Source organism: Doryrhamphus excisus, linkage group LG2 (assembly GCF_037039965.1).
Source record: "Doryrhamphus excisus strain RoL-2023G ecotype Guam linkage group LG2, RoL_Dexc_Guam_v1.1, whole genome shotgun sequence".
Lineage (NCBI taxonomy): Eukaryota > Metazoa > Chordata > Actinopteri > Syngnathiformes > Syngnathidae > Doryrhamphus > Doryrhamphus excisus.
In genome coordinates, this window is record NC_136358.1 from 15,474,070 (window position 1) to 15,493,065 (window position 18,996).

An 18,996-nucleotide genomic window follows, 5' to 3' on the forward strand; every position below is an offset into this window, starting at 1 on the left:
TTGTACATTGGACTTGTTTTGTGCTTCCTTACAATGACTGGAATATAAGCGTAATGAGCTGCTTCATGAGAAGTGGACTCTATCGACACCTCTAGTGTGTGTGTGTGTGTGTGTGGTGTGAGACCACATTTAGCTAATGTCCTTCTCTTTCATTTGCAGGCTGTGTGTGTTTCCTGCGCGGAACCACTAAAGGTTAATTTTGATGGCTTCATCCTCTTGAGAATAATCATCCGTGTGCCAACACGTGGTGGCCTCCCTTCACTCATTATGGTGTCCTTTTGCAGATGCCGAACACGATCCGGCCGGTATTGTCTCCCCGCACGCAGCGTCCACCGCGCCGGCGACGGACACGTCCCCGTCAAGAGGCTCCGCAGCCATGTGATGGTTGTTGTGTCAAGTCGTCTAAATCGGTACGTCTCTCAGATAATCTCTTCAAAGGAAAATGAGCAGGGGGCGCAGGGGCGGGCGAAAAGGGAAAGCAAAGCCGCCGGCCTAAAGGTCAAATGAAGATTAGAGGGGAAACAGTACACGAGGGCACCCGGAATCGCACAAAGGCCTCATTGTCACAGGATCACCGCCGACGCCTCACATGCTTGGGAGGACACCTGTTGGCGGCCTTCTTCAACTGCAGCCCGGCCTCCATGGAGCGTGTTTAATCTCACCTAGAATCCTTTTTGACAGCTCCTTTCCTCTCATTAGTAGCGTATATTTTACATACATGTGTTTTTCGCTACTTTTCAAGTGTATTGACGGCTGTGTACTTTACAGGCCTGGCCATTAAGTAGCTGCTGGTGCTGTTGGTGTGGCGTTTATGGCCAGTAAAAGTGTGTTCAGACCACTGAGTCACTTTTATTATAAGTGTGACCCCCACCTTTAGGGAAAACCGCAGCCTTCTCTGACTCAGGCTGCAAAGTACAGTGAAAGCACCACCGCCGCCACTGAAACACTCCTTTTATTTAAGCGCAACAAAAGTGCAATGATGGCAATGTTTGGTTGGTCAATTTTTCCATCGTAGGAAGTGACTTTATATTTACTCTCAACATTTGTATACAACATATGTATATGAAGTATCACACACATTTTCATTGTATTGTGTAGGTGTACGTAAGTGTATGTGCTAATTTGCTGCGGCTTGATACATGACTCCTGTGTGTGTGTGTTTGTGTGTGTGTAAGACGAGAGCAAAGTGAAAGTGTGACCACCTCCTCTTGTTTGTGTCTCCAGCAGGCCGAGAGATGCAGACAGGAAGTACCTGGGACTGGTTTTTTCACGGTATGTGTATTTCCTATTGAGGTGGACGCTGCGTCGTGGGACACGAGGATGAGATAAACTGTCCTTTGGGGTGAGGTAGTAGGTTGTATAGTTTTAGGGTCATTCCCAAGCTGTCAGATGACTATACAACCTACTGTCTTTCCTGAAGCGACTGTAATGGCAGCGCCTTCACTTGATGCCGACGCTTTGGGTTTTTTCACGTGTCTTTGTGTGAAAGGAGAGGTGAGCTACCGGTAACATTTGTACGTTATTACGCAGACATGCAAGCCATTGGTCATTTATCATGAAAAAATGATGCATTGTGTGTTGAATTAACAGACTGTTACACCTCTCTGTAGGTGACAATAATTAATAGAGCCATTAACTCTCACGCGGGTGACTCATGGTGTTCGTACAGGGTGAGGTAGTAGGTTGTGTGGTTTCAGGGTTGTGATTTTACCCCATCAGGAGTTAACTATACAACCTACTGCCTTCCCTGGAGGGCAGCAATACATCCCGGGTGATGACCGTGCGTGAAACACTGCCTCAAATTGACGAGGGTTATGTTCTCAAAAGGATGCAACAATGGTGAGTTGCACTGATTTGTGTTCAAATTGTGCTGTTTTGTTGAAATTTTGAATAAAGATTGGAAACAAAGTGTGACCGGTTCCCTTAATGAGCTCATAAGTACAGCTTTAGGCTCTCTTAAGTCAGTTAAAAAAATACAATTTAAGTTTGACCTAATTTGGTGATATTTACTCACTGTGGGGAAAAAAGGCTCACCCTAGTTATTCACCCACTTCCTATAGAGGGCGCCATAAACAAGTGTCGCAATTCAATTGAATTTCGACATGCAAGCTTTTACTTTGACTTAATTCAAGTCAAAAATGAACACAACAACTCGATATATAATTTAAATCTATTTTAGTACAACTGATATTTCTTCCTTGAGGTTTAATATCATAGCGTAGATTTATTTCAAAACTCCATGCAACTCAATAAAGTGCAGTACGTGAACATATCACTTTTTACTTATCTGTAAACATATACAACATAATAGCAATACAAAGTTGTGGAAACAAGAACATATGACACATAATGACAAGATAATGTCTCGTGTCAGCTGATCACGGGGGTGGTTTATCAAAGTAGGACATTATACCGGAAGTTGCTTTATGTTCTTTTTACTGTCATTCTTCCCGACAACATCCATTCTAAATGTGTTCAGTTTGTAATTTATAGTTAGACAAGTGAAATAAATATCTGTGTTCGGTAATTTACGCTTTTTTCGGTGTTTTTAAACGAAATCCGAAAGTGCTTGAGGTTCCCCCCATTGCGCCGTGATTGGCTGAAACTATAGGTGTGTCGGGAGGTGTGCGCGTGCGGACGGGTGCGCTTGATTTGTCGTCACTTCCTGTCTGAAGACGAAGGACGCGTTGCTAGCACGGAGCGAAGAGGAGAGAGCACACGGCGCTGATAAAGCTGAGCTGAAACATCTCCATTTCCTTGTCCGCACAACTATCCCGACCGGAAGTCTGGAAATGCTTGGATGCCAAATCTCTGCGGTAAAAAACCAAAACATTCCAACTTTGCTGCTATTACGTAAGAGGATTTCCGGGTTGTCTTATGATGGGATTGAAACTTTTGTGCTGTTTGCATATGAAATGAATGGTTGCTTGTACTTCATACTGTATGTATGCTAACGATCCTTTAGTGCACTGTTGCTGCAGGTGGAAGGAAATGCTTCAAAATAAGAGCATGGATAAGATTTTGACCTTAAGAAAGAATCCACGGGGGAAGGATAAGATTTTGACCTTAAGAAAGAATCCACGGGGGAAGTAAAACAATGACTGATGAGGAACGTTTGGTACTTAATATCTTGTCATCATTGTCGTGTAATATTTTGGTGAGCAACATGAGATGAGCACACCACCATAATAAACACAGCTCTCTGTCAGGGCACGTTCCAGCGATGTGGGATACCTTTATGGCTACATTAAGTCTGAAAGGTCGAATCAGGCTACATTATGTGGTGCGATAATAACAGTAACATCTGCTGCAAGTCAATTACTGGAAGTACTGTGTGTGGAGTACGGATGTCCTGGGGCACTTCTTTGGAAACCCGGCCATGCAAGACATCAGCTAGTCTTGTATTAATGACTCTTCTTCTTCAAAACAATTCATGTAGTAGTAGACGTTAACAACATTATCATTTTTCCCCCTTAGTTTGGTGAGTGAGGTGCCAATCATCCACCATGGCAGGCGACCTCTACTGCCCCCCATCCCCGCTAGGAGACTCCCTCCTAGACAGCCCCCTCTGTGCAGACCTCATGGAGGATCTTTGTGACATCTCCCAGTCCATTGGAGAAGACACAATTGGGTTTGAGTTCCCGGAGTATCAGAGTCCTGGTTCTGGGTCTGGGAGCTCTATTGCACTTGGTGAGTAGTCAGTGTAGCTCGGGGGTGCAAGAAGTTGTACATATTTCAAGAAAAAATGAAAGCAGAGCATAATGTGACTGCCAAATGTTTTGGCAGTGTTTCTTATTTAATTTTACAAATACTTCATCTTTCTTCTTCAATAATCTTAGTAAATTTTCTCTCTACCATAATATTGTGACTTAATTCCCATAATAATATAATGTTTTCTCCACCCTAATTTTCCAAACATGACAACTGTGTTCTGTTTGGTTCTCATATTACGTTTTTTCCTTCAATATTTCAACATTATGCTCCTAAAATGCCATTATTTTTCTCATAATATGATGAGTATTTTTCAAATTCTATTACATTTTTGCCATTTTTTTAATTTTACAAATATTTCAACTTCAATACTTGTAAAAATCCCCAAATTACTACTTTTTTGTTGTTTGTTTTCCATAATATTATGATTTAAAAAAGACAGTTATTCTTTAATATTTAAATTTTATGCTATGAAAATTATGTAATTTTTCATCCTAATATTGTTCTTTTAAAATTACAACTTTTTCCCATTAGATTACAACTTTTTAAAAAATATTTTGACTTTATTCTTGTAAAATTGCTGCTGATATTTCAATTTTTGTGGTCTGAAAGTGACCCCCATGCCGCACTTTGGACACCCCTGGTGTAGTCTATAATAGATTTATTACATATGCATGATAAATATGTACTGTATTGAGTTAACATATTCTAATGCAAAACTCCCATTCACCAATTTAATTGTCGTGCAGGTAAATGGTCTGAATGTCTCACTTTTAATCTACTTTTAATGTATGACTAATGCTGATTTCTTCACGTAATGCTACATTAGCATTTGCAATAGAATAATATGGACCAAAATAAATAAATAAACACTAGTTTTTGTTTGCATTAAATAAGGAAACAGACATATCATTTGTTGATAGATTTAGCACAGGATAGAAAGTTCATCCTCGCTGCTAACTAGTTTTAGCATAGGCTAAGTACAGCTAAACCTAGCTAGACACCAGACACAGCTAAACATTCTTCCTCATTTGTGTGCTTTCGGCCAATCAGATCTCTTACTTTCACCTACTTCCTGTTAGCTTGTTGGAATTAGTAGCTCATTCTCTGACCAAGCCACTTTGAATTTAAAACACTAATATTTTGGAGCAAAGATAAAGAAATAAATGAATGATGTGTCAGATATGTACAAGTAAGGTGTTATTTTGACACTTTTTTTACATTTAAATATTAGAGTAGTGTCATTAGCCCCACCCTCTTCCTTGTTGCTGTGTGCTTTCAGCCAATCAGATCTCTTGCCATCAGCTACTTGCTTTTAGCTTGTCTCATGTTTCACTAAATGTTTCAATGTTTTGGACAATATGTAATGAAATAATCCAACCGATTTATCATAATCTACCAGTAAGTCATTTTTAGATGGCTGCTTGATGCTATTTAGATATTTTTTTTACTTAAATAAGAGAGTAATGTAATTATCTGGTGAGCGAGGACTGTGTACAAAGTGGAGTTAAGCCCCACCCTCTTCATTGTCAGCCAATCAAATATCAGATATCCAATCAGTCCTACTTCCTGTTAGCTTATTTAATTTAGCTTCTTGGTCTCTACTCACATCAAATGTAATATGTTTCTGGACATAAATAAAGTAGTAAACCAGCTTATGTGTCAAATATTTGCCAATAAGCTCATTTTAGAGCTCATTTTGTCATTTTTATGACATTATTTATCAGTACCGTGAGATAGTTAGCTAGTATTGACCTAGTTGTTAGCATAGGCTAGAAGGCCAGAGCATAAGGTACGCCTGCCTTTACAAAGAATGTAAATAAACAGCATTTTTCTGTTATTATGCAAAAGCTTTTTTATTACTATGATTACAATGCACATTATGTATTTTGTGTCCAGCTCTGTCAAGTCCTCTCTTCTGTATGCTGCAGACACCTTGACCCCGGCCTCCAGCCCGTCACCAGGGGGTTGCGGAGCTGCGCCAGAGCCCGATGAGAGCTCCGGCCCCCTCAACTTGGAGTGCAGGGTGTGCTCGGACAAAGCTTCAGGCTTCCATTACGGCGTGCATGCATGCGAGGGCTGCAAGGTGAGTAGAAAGTGTTCAGTATGTGACAGAGTCTAGAAATAGAACCAAAAATCCAGGTTGGTCATTTGCACTGAAAGAACAATTAGGCGCGACATGGAGCGGGTCACCTCTCTCATACACACACACACACACAGTGTTTGGCATGTGACCTAGAGGCCAGTGGAAAGTTCCTGAGACTCCAATCCAGTAGCGTTCATGTGAGGTTGGGGACACGGCAGCCTTGGCTGATTCGCCACCTCTCCCCCGCTTGGCTCCCAGCCAGCCTGGGTGACGTGAATGCACTTCCACACACATGGAGCAGTACCCAAAGATGGCTGGCATCGTAATCATCACCATCATCTGTCGTCACCGCATTGTCATGTGACCCCCCCAGTGGATTGTCATACCCTGCCGCCTGAACCATGAATCTAATTTTGCCTTCACGGGTAGGATGTTTTATTTCAGTTGATCAGCCAGTCATTGAGCTGCTCCACGCCACTGTCCATGTTCCTCACGGGCGGTATTGCACCATCATGGAAAAATCCCCCATTTGGCGTGTAGTGCTCGCTATTGTATTTACACACGCCGTGATATTTCAACAGCTCCTTTCATGAGAGTAGTAATATTCTTGAAGGGATTCATTAATTCTTGTGTTTTATATTGCTTTGCAATGGATGAAAATACTGTTGGTTGTTTAAACAAACCACAGAAGTGCCACTCGTTTTGGACACAGCGCCTGAGGCTCAAAGCTAATAAAATGCACAATACGACTATAGCATCATAAGGCAGTTCAGTTATTTTGATAGTCAACTATATTAGCAGCAGGTTAAACAATTTTCCAGATGCTACCTTTATTCATCTGGGGAACCTCACTCCATTCACATTCCACCAGTACATACAGGACTTCTGTATTTGTCACAGGTTTTGATATTTTGTTGGTTCCGCAATCTGAACCAAACTTTAGCTTGTTGTCTTCATGCTTATTTTTAATTCCTGTATGGGTTGGCTTTAAATTAATTAACCAAAAAGTGTATGCTAACTTTAAGATCCCTGGGGAACCTTACTCCATTCACTTTCCACCAGTACTTCTGTATTTGTCACAAGTTATTATTTTCTTTGTTCAAAGTATTTCCGCACCAAACTTTACCTTGTTGTCTTCAGGCTTATTTTTAATTCCTGTATGGGTTTGCTTTAAATTATTTGTGTTCTGAGGCTCAGAGCTAAACCCTTTTAAATACAAATAATGAAATTAGCTCCATTCTACGGACACTGAAATTTACCTAGTAACAGTCAGCACAGCATCTGAAAAGAACCAAGAAGTGTATGCTAACTTTAAGATCCCTGGGGAACCTTACTCCATACAATTTTTATCAGTACTTCTGTATTTGTTACATGTTACGTCCTGTGTTCAAAAATAGTTCTCCACCAACCTTTTGCCTTCATGCTGATTTTCAATTCCTTGGCTTTAAATTAATCATGCTCTGAAGCTCAGAGCTAAACACATGGAAACACAATAATCAAAGCATCTCCATTTTACTGACACTACTTCGAAATGTGCCCAGCAGGCGTCAGTCCCGCTTTTAAAAACAATGAAAAAATGCATGATAATTTCAAGAGACCTGGGGAACCTCACTCCATTCGCTGACTATGAGTACTAAAAGTGCAGTATTTTCTTGTTCTCGCCAGGTTCTCCCTCTCTCTCTCTCTCTCTCCAATTTCTGCAAACAAACTGGCCTTTAAATTAAATGTGCCCTGGGGCTCTTGTATACATAACAAAATTAGGTAGCTCTGTCCTTGTGACCTTGCAGTGGCGGTATGACTCCCAAATATAGCTGAATGTTAATTTCCCTTTCCCTTAGGGAACACCACTCCATTCACTTTCTCCATGTATGATTGTGTACCACAAAATTTAACACCAGCATTTATATATTGATGTTTAATATTGCAATATTTAACTTTTCTATTTAGATTGGATTTCCATATGGTAATTAAACCTGTTCAAATTATGCACCCTGAGGCTCAGAGCTAAGCCTTTTTCTATTCCAGCGCACAAGCAAATATGTACAAATATGTACATATGGAAATATGTACAGCAAGTGCAATCTAATCAAGGGTGCATGGATGCAGACGTAAAAACACCACACATCCGGGGAACCTCACTCCATTCAGCGGTGATTAGTTTTGATGTCTGTTAAGGCAGCAAACCTCCAGCTTGTTTAAAATGATCAATAGCCCATGTAAATGAGCCAAATCTTAACGAACAATTAAGGTTAGCGATTGACGACGATCGGTGCGTCACAACGATTCAGCCTTGAAAGAATCATTGGGCAACGCGTCTCATGTGTGTGTTTTCCTCCACGCTATAAATCATGACGCTGCCTCTGGTAATGCTAGGATGTAGTCATACACACGCGTGCAAAGACATGCAGGATGGAATTGTTTTTCTCTTCCTCGCCCGACTTGTTTTCCACTCTGAGGCGACACCAAAACACTCCTACTGCCTAATGTGTGAGGCCAATATACTGTTGTACTGGCATGATGATGGATGTATTGGCAGAAAATCCACAATACCATCTGAGGTAATGTGTGTGTGTGTGTTGAGTATTGTATTCTTTTTAGCGACATGTGTGACATCTGTTCCCACTTTCTGTTTCCAATGGTGTCATTCGATGCCGGGCCTCTTTAAGAATACATACAAAGTCCAACTCCGTTGGCTTCTTTTACATCCTTAGTGCAGTGATGTAACACTGATCCCACAGTACCTGAATGCACCAACGGGGATCGGATTATGTTAGAGCCAGAGACTGTAGGGAATGGAGAGAATACAAGGTTTTTTGTTTTTTTTTTATAGCAAAGTTCATGGAGTTCATGCAACCAGGCTGCTATGACCATCGGCGGCCACTAGAGGTGCTATGAATGACCATAATGTGCTGACAATGCAATTTTTGCATGGAATCTTTTTTATTATATTTTATATAAATAATATTAATAAATAATAAATAGTGTACCCCGCCTCTCGCCCGAAGACAGCTGGGATAGGCTCCAGCACCCCCTGCGACCCTTGTGAGGAAAAGCGGTAGAAAATGAATGAAAATAATAAATAATAAATAATAAATAATAAATAATAAATAATAAATAATAAATAATAAATAATAAATAATAAATAATAAATAATAAATAATAAATAATAAATAATAAATAATAAATAATAAATAATAAATAATAAATAATAAATAATAAATAATAAATTCTTAATTTTTCTACCGCTTTTTCCTCACGAGGGTCGCAGGGGTGCTGGAGCCTATCCCAGCTGTCTTCGGGCGAGAGGCGGGGAACACCCTGGACTGGTGGCCAGCCAATCACAGGGCACATATAGACAAACAACCATTCACACTCACATTCATACCTATGGGCAATTTGAAGTCACCAATTAACCTAGCATGTTTTTGGAATGTGGGAGGAAACCGGAGTACCCGGAGAAAACCCACGCATGCACGGGGAGAACATACAAACTCCACACAGAGATGCCCGAGGGTGGAATAAATAATAAATAATAAATAATAAATAATAAATAATAAATAATAAATAATAAATAATAAATAATAAATAATAAATAATAAATAATAAATAATAAATAATAAATAATAAATAATAAATAATAAATAATAAATAATAAATTAGAAAGTAGAAATTTGAAATTTGAAATTAGAAATTAGAAATATTAAATTAGAATAAATTTGAAATTAGATAGAAAATTAAATAGAAATTAGAAAAATAAATTAGAAATTATTAATAAATAATAAACTATTAATAAATAATAATAATAATGATATAATTATAGTTTGTTCTAATGATTTATGACTGAGAAAAGTACATCAACATGCATATTAAATATGAATATATATAGTATTTGCAAATAAAGCTATGTAACTTACCTTTCAAGATAATTCCAACATTTTCTACTAATGTGCACTAAATGAAGATACATGCTAATGACTTACAATATAGGGATGGCTTACATACTGTGTGTTTCCCATTTATTTTTATTTTTTTTTAAATGATTTTTATTTTTTATTTGTGCCGTCCCTAATACAGTACATTTGAGCCGCCACCAATGGTGTATTTGCTATTTACATGAATGAACATTACTTTTTGCTGAAACAGGCTACATCAAGATGCATGCTAGAAGATAAGGCAGTGTTGAGGAGTTGCCAACTGCATTGTGTTTCTGTCCCAACCAGGGTTTCTTCAGGCGAACAATCCGTCTGAAGTTGGAGTATGATAAGTGTGAGCGCAACTGCAAAATCCAAAAGAAGAACCGCAACAAGTGCCAGTACTGCCGCTTCCATAAGTGTCTCTCTGTGGGAATGTCACACAACGGTAAGGCAGGCATATTGGAGTATTTATCAGTACAAGCGCAGCAGGACGTTTGAGAGTGTAGCTGCAGTTTTCGAGCGTAGTGTCCTGCTGGAGAAAACACAGGGCCCTTAGAGCTGCACATCTGTGCTGCAGGGTCATTGAGTTCGTCACAGCGGCCTCACGCTTCAGGCGCTGCAGTGTCAGAAACCCGAGATGGAGGGAATGAACTCACCGCAGCGTATCATTTGTTGGCTAATTTACTACTTTTTTTTTTTGGAACTCCACAAATTAATCCTTCCATTGCTTGTTTAAATGTCTCCATGGGACAGCCATCCGTTTTGGACGCATGCCCCAGGCGGAGAAGATGAAGCTGAAAGCAGAAAGCAAGATGGTGGAGAAGAAAAAGGAGGCGAGCCCCTTACTGTCCGACCACAAGAGCCTAATCGGGTGCATCCATGAAGCCTACATGAAGAACTTCAACATGAACAAAGCCAAAGCTCGCCTCATCCTCACCGGAAAGACAAGCAAACCGGTAAGCAACATGATTACGTGTGGATTTATATCTCCCTTTAGGTCATCTTGCCTTCCTCATCCTAGCCTTTCATCATCCACGACATGGAGACATTCCAGCTGGCCGAGAGGACCTTCGCGGCCCACATGGCGTCTGACAACCTGGAGCCCGACAGCGGCCTACCGGCAGGGGTACTGGTGGCAGCTGTGGGATGCGGCGGGCTCCAGCAGAAGGAGGCCGAGGCTCGCCTCTTCCACTGCTGTCAGAGCACATCAGTGGAGACGGTCACAGAACTCACAGAGTTTGCCAAGGCCGTGCCCGGCTTCCAGAACCTGGACTTGAACGATCAGGTACTAATGTACGCTTTGATAACAGTATGACGCAAATCAAAGGTAATAATACATAACGTAAAACGGGGTTATAAGGGACGGCGGGGTAATAAGGGACAATTTTCAGGAAAATGTTTTTTGAACGGCTGCATGGCGGTGGAGTGGTTAACACGCAGACCTCACAGCTAGGACACCCGAGTTCAATCTCACGCTCGGCCTGTGTGGAGTTTGCATGTTCTCCCCGTGCATGCGTGGGTTTTCTCCGGGTACTCCGGTTTCCTCCCACATTCCAAAAACATGCTAGGTTAATTGGTGACTCCAAATTGTCCATAGGTATGAATGTGAGTGTGAATGGTTGTTTGTCTATATGTGCCCTGTGATTGGCTGGCCACCAGTCCAGGGTGTACCCCGCCTCTCGCCCAAAGACAGCTGGGATAGGCTCCAGCATCCCTGCGAACCTCATGAGGATAAGCGGTAGAAAATGAATGAATGAATGAATGCAGAGAACCTAAGGGGGCTAAAGACACCACCATGGTGAATACCCCAAACAATAAGCTATTTTGTTATTGTAAAACTTGTCGAACAAATGGTTTATATCACTTATCCTCCAGCAAAATGTTTTTTGAACGGCTGTACGGCGGTTGAGTGGTTAGCGCAGACCTCACAGCTAGGACACCCGAGTTCAATCCCACACTTGGCCTGTGTGGAGTTTGCATGTTCTCCCCGTGCATACGTGAGTTTTCTCCGGGTACTCCGGTTTCCTCCCACATTCCAAAAACATGCTAGGTTAATTAGCGACTCCAGATTGTCCATAGGTATGAATGTGAGTGTGAATGGTTGTTTGTCTATATGTGCCCTGTGATTGGCTGGCCACCAGTCCAGGGTGTACCCCGCCTCTCGCCAGAAGACAGCTGGGATAGGCTCCAGCACCCCCGCGACCCACTTGAGGATAAGCGGATGAAAATGAATGAATGTTTTTTGAACAATTTGTTCAAAAATATATGGTTCTTTGAAAAAAACAACACAAAGCAGCTTCCTGTTTAACATTAAAAGGCAGAATTACATTTAAAACATTTTCCTGAAAATTGTCCCTTATTACGGTACAGACCTGATCAAAATCAGTTGAAAAAATGCTAGAATATGAATTTAGCACATTTGGACCTTAATGAGGTTTTAAATAGAGCTACAATACGCAAAAGCAAGAACAAGGAGTGGAACTTGTAATTAAAAAAATAAATAAATAAAGTGATATAGGTTGTTTTCACCTGATCAAAAATGCTCAAAATTCTTATTTTCTGTCAGGCATTCACATGGTCATGCCCTCCTGATGGCTAAAGCTAAGAAGCTTTCTCTTCTCGAATGTTGTCGGATCATTGTCGTGCCATTGCTGCTGAGGTTGGACGCAGTAAGACAGTCGTTCCACATTTCGGGAAAGATCCTTACCATTATGGAACATAAAAGTCAAGTGGTAGACCCCAAAAAATGACACCTGCGGAGGATCCGATTGGCTGTCCGTAAAGACCTCCACGGGGTGGTCCTCGACTTAAAATGCAGGCATTGATGCCATGGCAACGTCTCCAAGCAAAACCGCTGATGCCGTCATTGTACCATTTAGAACCCCCAGGGGGCGTATTTTCATGGTATCCTCACATTCAACTTCTCTTGCTAACTTTTTTTTTAGGTGACTCTCCTTAAGTACGGCGTCTACGAGGCCCTCTTTACACTCCTGGCCTCCTGCATGAACAAAGATGGCCTCCTGGTGGCGCGCGGCGGCGGCTTCATCACCCGCGAGTTCCTCAAAAGCCTCCGTCGGCCCTTCAGCGACATGATGGAGCCCAAGTTCCAGTTTGCCACACGCTTCAACTCCTTAGAGCTGGAAGACAGCGACCTGGCCCTTTTTGTGGCCGCCATCATCTGCTGTGGAGGTGAGCTTCTAGAATCAATAACTCCCCTTCAAGTCCTCATCTTCTCATCTTCATCCACCAGACCGTCCAGGCCTGGTGGATGTCCCGCTAGTGGAGCAGCTCCAGGAAGGCATTGTTCAAGCCCTGCGGCTCCACCTGGTGGCCAACCACCCGGACCACCCTTTCCTCTTCCCGAGACTTCTGCAGAAACTGGCCGACCTGCGAGAGCTGGTCACCGAGCACGCTCAGTTGGTGCAAGAAATTGAGACAACCGAGGACACCTCATTGCACCCCCTCTTGCAAGAAATCTACCGGGACATGTACTAACTTAGGAGATTCAGAACTGGGTACACTTCATATTGTTAACGTAACAGGAAAAAAACATTTTAGGGAGAAGTACTATGAAAATGGGGCCATAGATTGTATTAAAAACCGTGACATAAGCAATCAGATTTTTTTTAAAAATGCCTAAATAGTGTGATGACCAAGCCATGTCAAACTTATTTACCATTGTATATTATTTAAACAGTTTCAATGTGTGATTTTTTTTTTACCTTTGAACAGCATTGCATGCAGATTGAAAGGTGACTTCTAGAATAACAAATATGGCTTCGTTCTATTTTTCATACAAAATACTGTGTGAAACCATTTGTTTTGACAGTGATAAACTTATATAAACTAATATTTTGTGAAAGGGATACAGAATATATTTTACTTTTTAATTGTTGCCATATTGGTTAGTGACAGTTGTTGCTATTTCTGCATTAAATCGAGTTATTGCATTAACTGAAACAGCAGTAATGTTTGAATTGCTGTGATTTTTTTCTTTTTACTTCATAAAATACGATAACACAATTGGAACTAGTACAGTTTTTTTTGCTTGTATTCTTTGTTTTATAAATTGTATTAATTCAGACCAACAAACTGGCAGCCAATTTAAGTGTGGCAATACACCCCCGATCCTATAGGTGGCGGTAAAGGCTCATATAACGACATCCCTACCACCGAAACAAGAATGTAGCATACCCGTTCCCTTTGCTGGCATATAATGGAACAATCTACAAATGAACCCCATGTAAAGACATTTACATGCCAGTTATGTGGTTTAAGTTGTCCTTTTACTTGCTACGGGCAGAAACCACCAAACACCAGAGCCATTGTGTGAGTACAAAACTGAAATGAAGGGGATTGTTGTGTAGCTAGCAAGGGGTTAGCTATGCTAACATCGCTGCTACGTGTGGAACAAACACGAATTTGTTAATTTTCTGCGTGTATCTTGTCTTAAAATATGCCTTTCTTTGGTTGTCTAGGTTGCTGGAGGAGAGTTTTGTGACGAAAGACCCCTTCAGTCCGGACAAGGAAAAGTTCCTTGTTTTGGGTTCAAAGTGTAGCTTGTGTGACGCTACTGTTTGTGTTGGCTCGGTAGGTACATATTTAAATTCATATTTACCCTTTCATTCTAATCTCACCTTAAATGACTGTATGGAATGTGAGTTGCTCTGTGGTTTGAAGGTGAGCCTCATATGACATAGTACTCATGTGGCGTATTGAATGAATCAATGTACTTTGCTGCATCCAACGTGATCTAACATTTCTTATTCTCTGTACTGACAGGATTGCAGCCTTTTCTACACCAGGAGGTTTTGCATGCGCTGTGTGAACAAGAACCTGGACCAGTTCCCCCTGCAGATTCAGGCCGAGCTGAGCAAAAAGGGGCAGCCATCCCTGGACACCACCAAGCCATAGGTTTATGAGTTTTTCATATTTATAAACACCATCTTGTGTGCACGTTTGCAGTATCGCAGCCATCACAAAGGAACTCATAGTACCAGTTTGCACAAATATTTAAGCCATTTTCGATTTCTACACTAAAAGAGTGCCCTCCTAAAGATTTTTGGGATTCTCTTTGATATTCTATGACAAAATTACAACATTGCCTGTGTTTATGACGCTGAACCTCATTCATTCTTGTACTTGTACGTGTCATCATTGACATCGACAGAGCCTAAAACTGCTCGTTCTTAAATTTTATAAAAAAACAACTCTCGTGTGCACTTTTCTTTACCCGTGTCATCAGTTAATGTCTGGAGACGCTCACTCACGTCACCATAAACACTAGATAGGACCAAAGAAATACAGCATTTTAATCTTCTATGTCCAAAAGAGTCCACAGTCGCAAAGTCTAACAGCGATAAGCACCCAGCCAACTATGACGGCACCTTCACTGTCGTCATCCCTTTCAGGAGGTTTGTACTGCGGTTGTCCCTTTTTATTTACACACACACCTCTCCTGCAAATGTCACATGTTCCTTGAGTAACCTTGACCTGCTGAGCAGATTTGCGCTGATTCAATCAAGTTGTGCCTTGAGTTGTTTGTGGTTCATCGCAATTCGATCAAGCCCTGCTGTCTTGTGGCTTGATGGTTGCGATAGTCGTACTGCCCAGCAGCCTGGAGTGGCCACCCTTCAATCCAGCTCATGTTTTTATCTGATGACAAGTACCCTTTAAACTCTTTACAGTGTACCAGATAGCAGTTATTGATATTAATGTGTGGAGATAAGTGCTGTAATTTACAGTAGAGAGGACCATTGCTGCTGAAATTGCTTTAGAAAGCAATATTTTTTATATCTTATTTTATAAAAAAATATTATTTGTGTTTTATGTTTTTTAATATATATACAGAAACATTTTAAATGTTTTTTACTTTGCTCATTTACATATGAAATTACATTTACATATGAAATTAAATCAAAGGCTGTAATGAAGAAAAGTATAAGTAAACATATGTGTAATAAACATAACTGGTAGAAAATAATTTATATTATATAATATCCCTCCCTGGCCATCAGACTGCTGAATGTCAAATAAGCCCCTCTACCTGTCCACATGCAAAACTAAAATTATTATTTATTCAAAATTATTTAAATTATTTGTGCAATTTACTGTTTACGCTGTACATTGTTCATATTTGACATCATCTATTTATTCACATTATTATTTATTATTATACGGGAGCCAGGCAACAACATTTCGTTGGCAATTTCACTGCTGTGTTATTGTACGTTTTATATTACATTTATTTTGCATTTCTATGTTTGGGTTTAAGAGAGAGAATTCTTTATTCAGAAATGAAATCTGTTAATGCTTGTTAAAAATAATTGTAAACGTGAATGTTCCATTTGATTATTTTACCCTATTTTGTTATTGTAATAAAAACACATCACATATCATAGCAATCCCTTGATAACAAGCAAACACGCCCACTAGTGGCCTTGAAAGGCATCAACATGACACCACAGCAATCTGATTGGACGCAATGCCGTGATGATATCCCTGCTTTCTCTTGTTGTCGCCTTTTAATGTCACACATTAAACTAATCTTTGTTTTAAAAACCTAGTTGCCATATGACATCATTACTGTCTTCCTTTATTGTCATGCGGTAAAATCCGTCGTTTTTTAAAAGCTAGTTTCGAACAGGAAACGTCGAGCATATGGCTATTTCTTCAGCATGAATGCGTCTCCGTGTCAACAAATACTGCAGTCAAACTATTAACGAGGCCATTATCGGTGTGTAGAGTTAATCCAATCTTCCTTAGTGGTGCTTTAAGGGAGCTCAATGGGCGGTCCGAAGGAGCGCAGACCAATGAATGGCCGTCTCTGTTTAAATAGTCCTTCATGTCAACTTGTCTTCTTCACTCACTGCAGCTCCCTCTAACGCCATGTTGGCTGCTACGTCTTGACTTCTGTGCGTGACTTGTCTGCGTCTTTCGGGTTTACTACCAACCTGACAGGAGTCAGTGAAAATCACCTTTCTTGTGGATATTTGCTGACTTTATTTTTTTGAATGGAGTATCCGCGCTGCATTTCTGCGGTGACTACTTGGGAATAGTTTGTCAAAATGTCAGATGTTCGCCTTTCTGATGCGACCGTGGAGAGGGTGGATGCCCCGCAGCAGAACAGCAGACCTCCGGTGTGCAGGAACCTTTTCGGGACACCTGACCGAGAGGAGATACGCGGCTTTTTAACGGCTTCCATCGGGGATGACGTGCAGGCGTTTATTGAGCGCTATAATTTCAACCCGCTCGGTGAGGGGCCGCTCCCTGCGGGGAACTACGAATGGACGGAGGACCCAGACGCACCGGAGTTCTTCTCCAGGCCGCCTCACGTGAACTCCTCCAAAGAGGGACCCTCGTCCGGAGGGGCTGCGAAAGACCAGGCGCTGGAAGCCGAGCAACCGGAGGAGCAGTGAGGTGCACAATAATACACTTAGGACCTAAACACTGACATTTAATTATACACTTTACAGCAGCACATGTGCAGTGAATGCATCATAATGTCGCCGTATAACACTAAATACGCTGGAAACTAATATACATACCAACCGTGCATTTGCCTTTGAATGCATCTTACTGCGTGAATACTCAATGTAAGCAAAATAAGAGTACAACTCTACGTGATCCATTGAATGCATCACTATGCATCCACGTATTGCTCCATCATACAACTAATTATACAGCTTACGTATCGTTTCCAACCGTGCATGCGCCATTGAAGGCATCACAACGTCTCCTTATAACGTGAATACTGCATACAAACAAACACTTACACCCATGCATGTGCCATTGAATGCATCACAGTGCTGCCTTGTCAGGTGAACGCTGCATCTAAACATAGTTTTCAACCGTGCATTTGCCATTGAACACATCACAATGCATTTGAACAAGTGTATCGTTTCCAAAAGTGCATGTGCCATTGAATGCATCACAATGACTTCTTGTGATGTGAACACTGCATATACAGTAAACAGATTTATAACCACGGCAGGTCAGGTGTCATTGAACACATCACAATGCCTCTTATCACTTCATTGTTTACGTTTATTGTTATTTAAAGACAATGTCCTCCTTTTTTTCCTTGCAGACTATGTGAAGGGAGCCCAGAAAGAGGAGACAACCCTCACCAGCAGCCTCTCCTATAGGAAGGCACGAGAGGCTGCTCAAGCACTGAACATGTACACTATCAAGTTTTGGCACTCTTATTAATATTATTTTTATTCTTAAATTGCCTCAGAAGCAGCAGATAATGTAGCAAACGTGCAAATTGATAATCCCCCCCAACCCAGTGCTGTTCTCACTACCTATGTTTTTATATGTAGCACATAAAAAGCTTAAGTGCTTTTCATGCCTGTGTTTTTGAATAATATGTGTGAATTTTGACACGGGTGGGGGGGGAGTTGCAGTGCAATTTCCACCCCCCCTTAAAATATTTCAAGTGGTCATGGTATGTTGTTGTTGTTCAGGTTTTTTTTTTAATGCAGATTTCAACAGTCATCAGGGTTGTATGGAAACTAAATGTCTTCCTAGTTGTTATGGCTGTCCCACGGGAACAGACAAAAAAGACTTAAGTTTACATGGGAATCTTTATGCACCCCTTTTTATTTCATTTTATTGTATTTTTCTCCAGACTTTTGCCAAAGTGTGCCTTTTTTATTTAGGGGGGATGGACAGTTCAGCAATATTTGACCAAATTTGCCAATAATAATCCTAAGAATTTTTCCATATTTGACTCCACTTGTGATGAACAGTCCAGATTAAAAAAAAAGAGAGAGAGAGAAAAATCACTGGACTACTTACGCAAATATGTGAAATATGTGAAAGTAATGGAAATTAGTGGAACGTCTAATTGCACTATTATTATTCCTCTTTTTGTGTGGGCAGAAAAAAAGTGCCCTCTCCGAAGTGTACCTGTGTGCCTTTTTTGTGGAAAAACACTGAAAAAAGTATACTAACTTATTTATGTTGAGTGTGTGTGTGTGGCTTTCCCAAAGCAACATTTTTGTATATATATTTTAATCATTGTTTTAAAAGATAAATAAACGGTTGTACATGTTAATTGTAGTCTGTGTTTTTATTTTATTTTTTTTTAAATTGCATTAACTGCATGGCATGTGTGCAAAAAGTGTCAGAATGCTCATCTGGAGCAGAAAAACTTTTCTCTCTGCTCAAGGAGGGAAAGAGAAGTGGCTTGCAGGCCGTCCAATCAGAGAAAAGAGCAGAAAAGCACACCACTTGGAGGGAACCAATCAGGGAGCAGCAGGCGGGACAATCTGTACGGTA

General features: G+C 40.8%; 3 protein-coding genes across 6 annotated transcripts in view; all 3 read left to right on the forward strand.

Annotated features, from left to right (window-relative positions):
* Positions 1 to 14,302, forward strand: part of LOC131132733 (peroxisome proliferator-activated receptor alpha-like) — a 35,984-nt gene extending 21,682 nt beyond the window's left edge. Inside the window, exons 1-11 of one of the 4 annotated variants that reach the window (XM_078798812.1) lie at positions 1 to 192; positions 285 to 410; positions 1,225 to 2,816; positions 3,478 to 3,690; positions 5,643 to 5,797; positions 10,018 to 10,156; positions 10,465 to 10,667; positions 10,733 to 10,996; positions 12,657 to 12,900; positions 12,962 to 13,226; positions 14,190 to 14,302. The exon at positions 1 to 192 is cut by the window's left edge and continues 128 nt beyond it. In XM_078798812.1, the coding sequence (XP_078654938.1) occupies positions 3,507 to 3,690; positions 5,643 to 5,797; positions 10,018 to 10,156; positions 10,465 to 10,667; positions 10,733 to 10,996; positions 12,657 to 12,900; positions 12,962 to 13,206 (1,434 nt within the window). In that variant the 5' untranslated portion in view covers positions 1 to 192; positions 285 to 410; positions 1,225 to 2,816; positions 3,478 to 3,506 and the 3' untranslated portion in view covers positions 13,207 to 13,226; positions 14,190 to 14,302. Of the gene's footprint in view, positions 193 to 284; positions 411 to 1,224; positions 2,817 to 3,477; positions 3,691 to 5,642; positions 5,798 to 10,017; positions 10,157 to 10,464; positions 10,668 to 10,732; positions 10,997 to 12,656; positions 12,901 to 12,961; positions 13,735 to 14,189 lie in introns of those variants that run through there. The other 3 variants (XM_078798806.1, XM_058078640.2, XM_078798816.1) reach the window with 3 other exon arrangements.
* On the forward strand, positions 13,780 to 14,921 carry cdpf1 (cysteine rich DPF motif domain containing 1). The gene is made up of 3 exons (XM_058078643.2): positions 13,780 to 14,040; positions 14,190 to 14,301; positions 14,494 to 14,921. The coding sequence occupies exons 1-3, from the start codon at positions 13,928 to 13,930 to the stop codon at positions 14,623 to 14,625; spliced, it is 357 nt and encodes a 118-aa protein (XP_057934626.2). The 5' UTR covers positions 13,780 to 13,927; the 3' UTR covers positions 14,626 to 14,921.
* A 1,350-nt stretch (positions 14,922 to 16,271) lies between these two features.
* Positions 16,272 to 18,746, forward strand: cdkn1ba (cyclin dependent kinase inhibitor 1Ba). Its single transcript, XM_058078644.2, has 2 exons — positions 16,272 to 17,130; positions 17,801 to 18,746. Exon 1 carries the CDS (start codon positions 16,779 to 16,781, stop codon positions 17,127 to 17,129), a length of 351 nt encoding a protein of 116 aa, XP_057934627.1. The 5' UTR covers positions 16,272 to 16,778; the 3' UTR covers position 17,130; positions 17,801 to 18,746.
* Positions 18,747 to 18,996: the final 250 nt, after the last annotated feature.

What these genes read in the sequence shown, in the direction of transcription:
- cdpf1 (XM_058078643.2), top strand. Translation starts at nt 13,928, where the DNA reads ATGGAACAATCTACAAATGAACCCCATGTAAAGACATTTACATGCCAG. An exon ending in CCAAACACCAGAGCCATTGT is followed by an intron (nt 14,041 to 14,189) that starts GTGAGTACAAAA and finishes TTGGTTGTCTAG; the next exon opens with GTTGCTGGAGGAGAGTTTTG. An exon ending in CTACTGTTTGTGTTGGCTCG is followed by an intron (nt 14,302 to 14,493) that starts GTAGGTACATAT and finishes CTGTACTGACAG; the next exon opens with GATTGCAGCCTTTTCTACAC.
- cdkn1ba (XM_058078644.2), top strand. Translation starts at nt 16,779, where the DNA reads ATGTCAGATGTTCGCCTTTCTGATGCGACCGTGGAGAGGGTGGATGCC.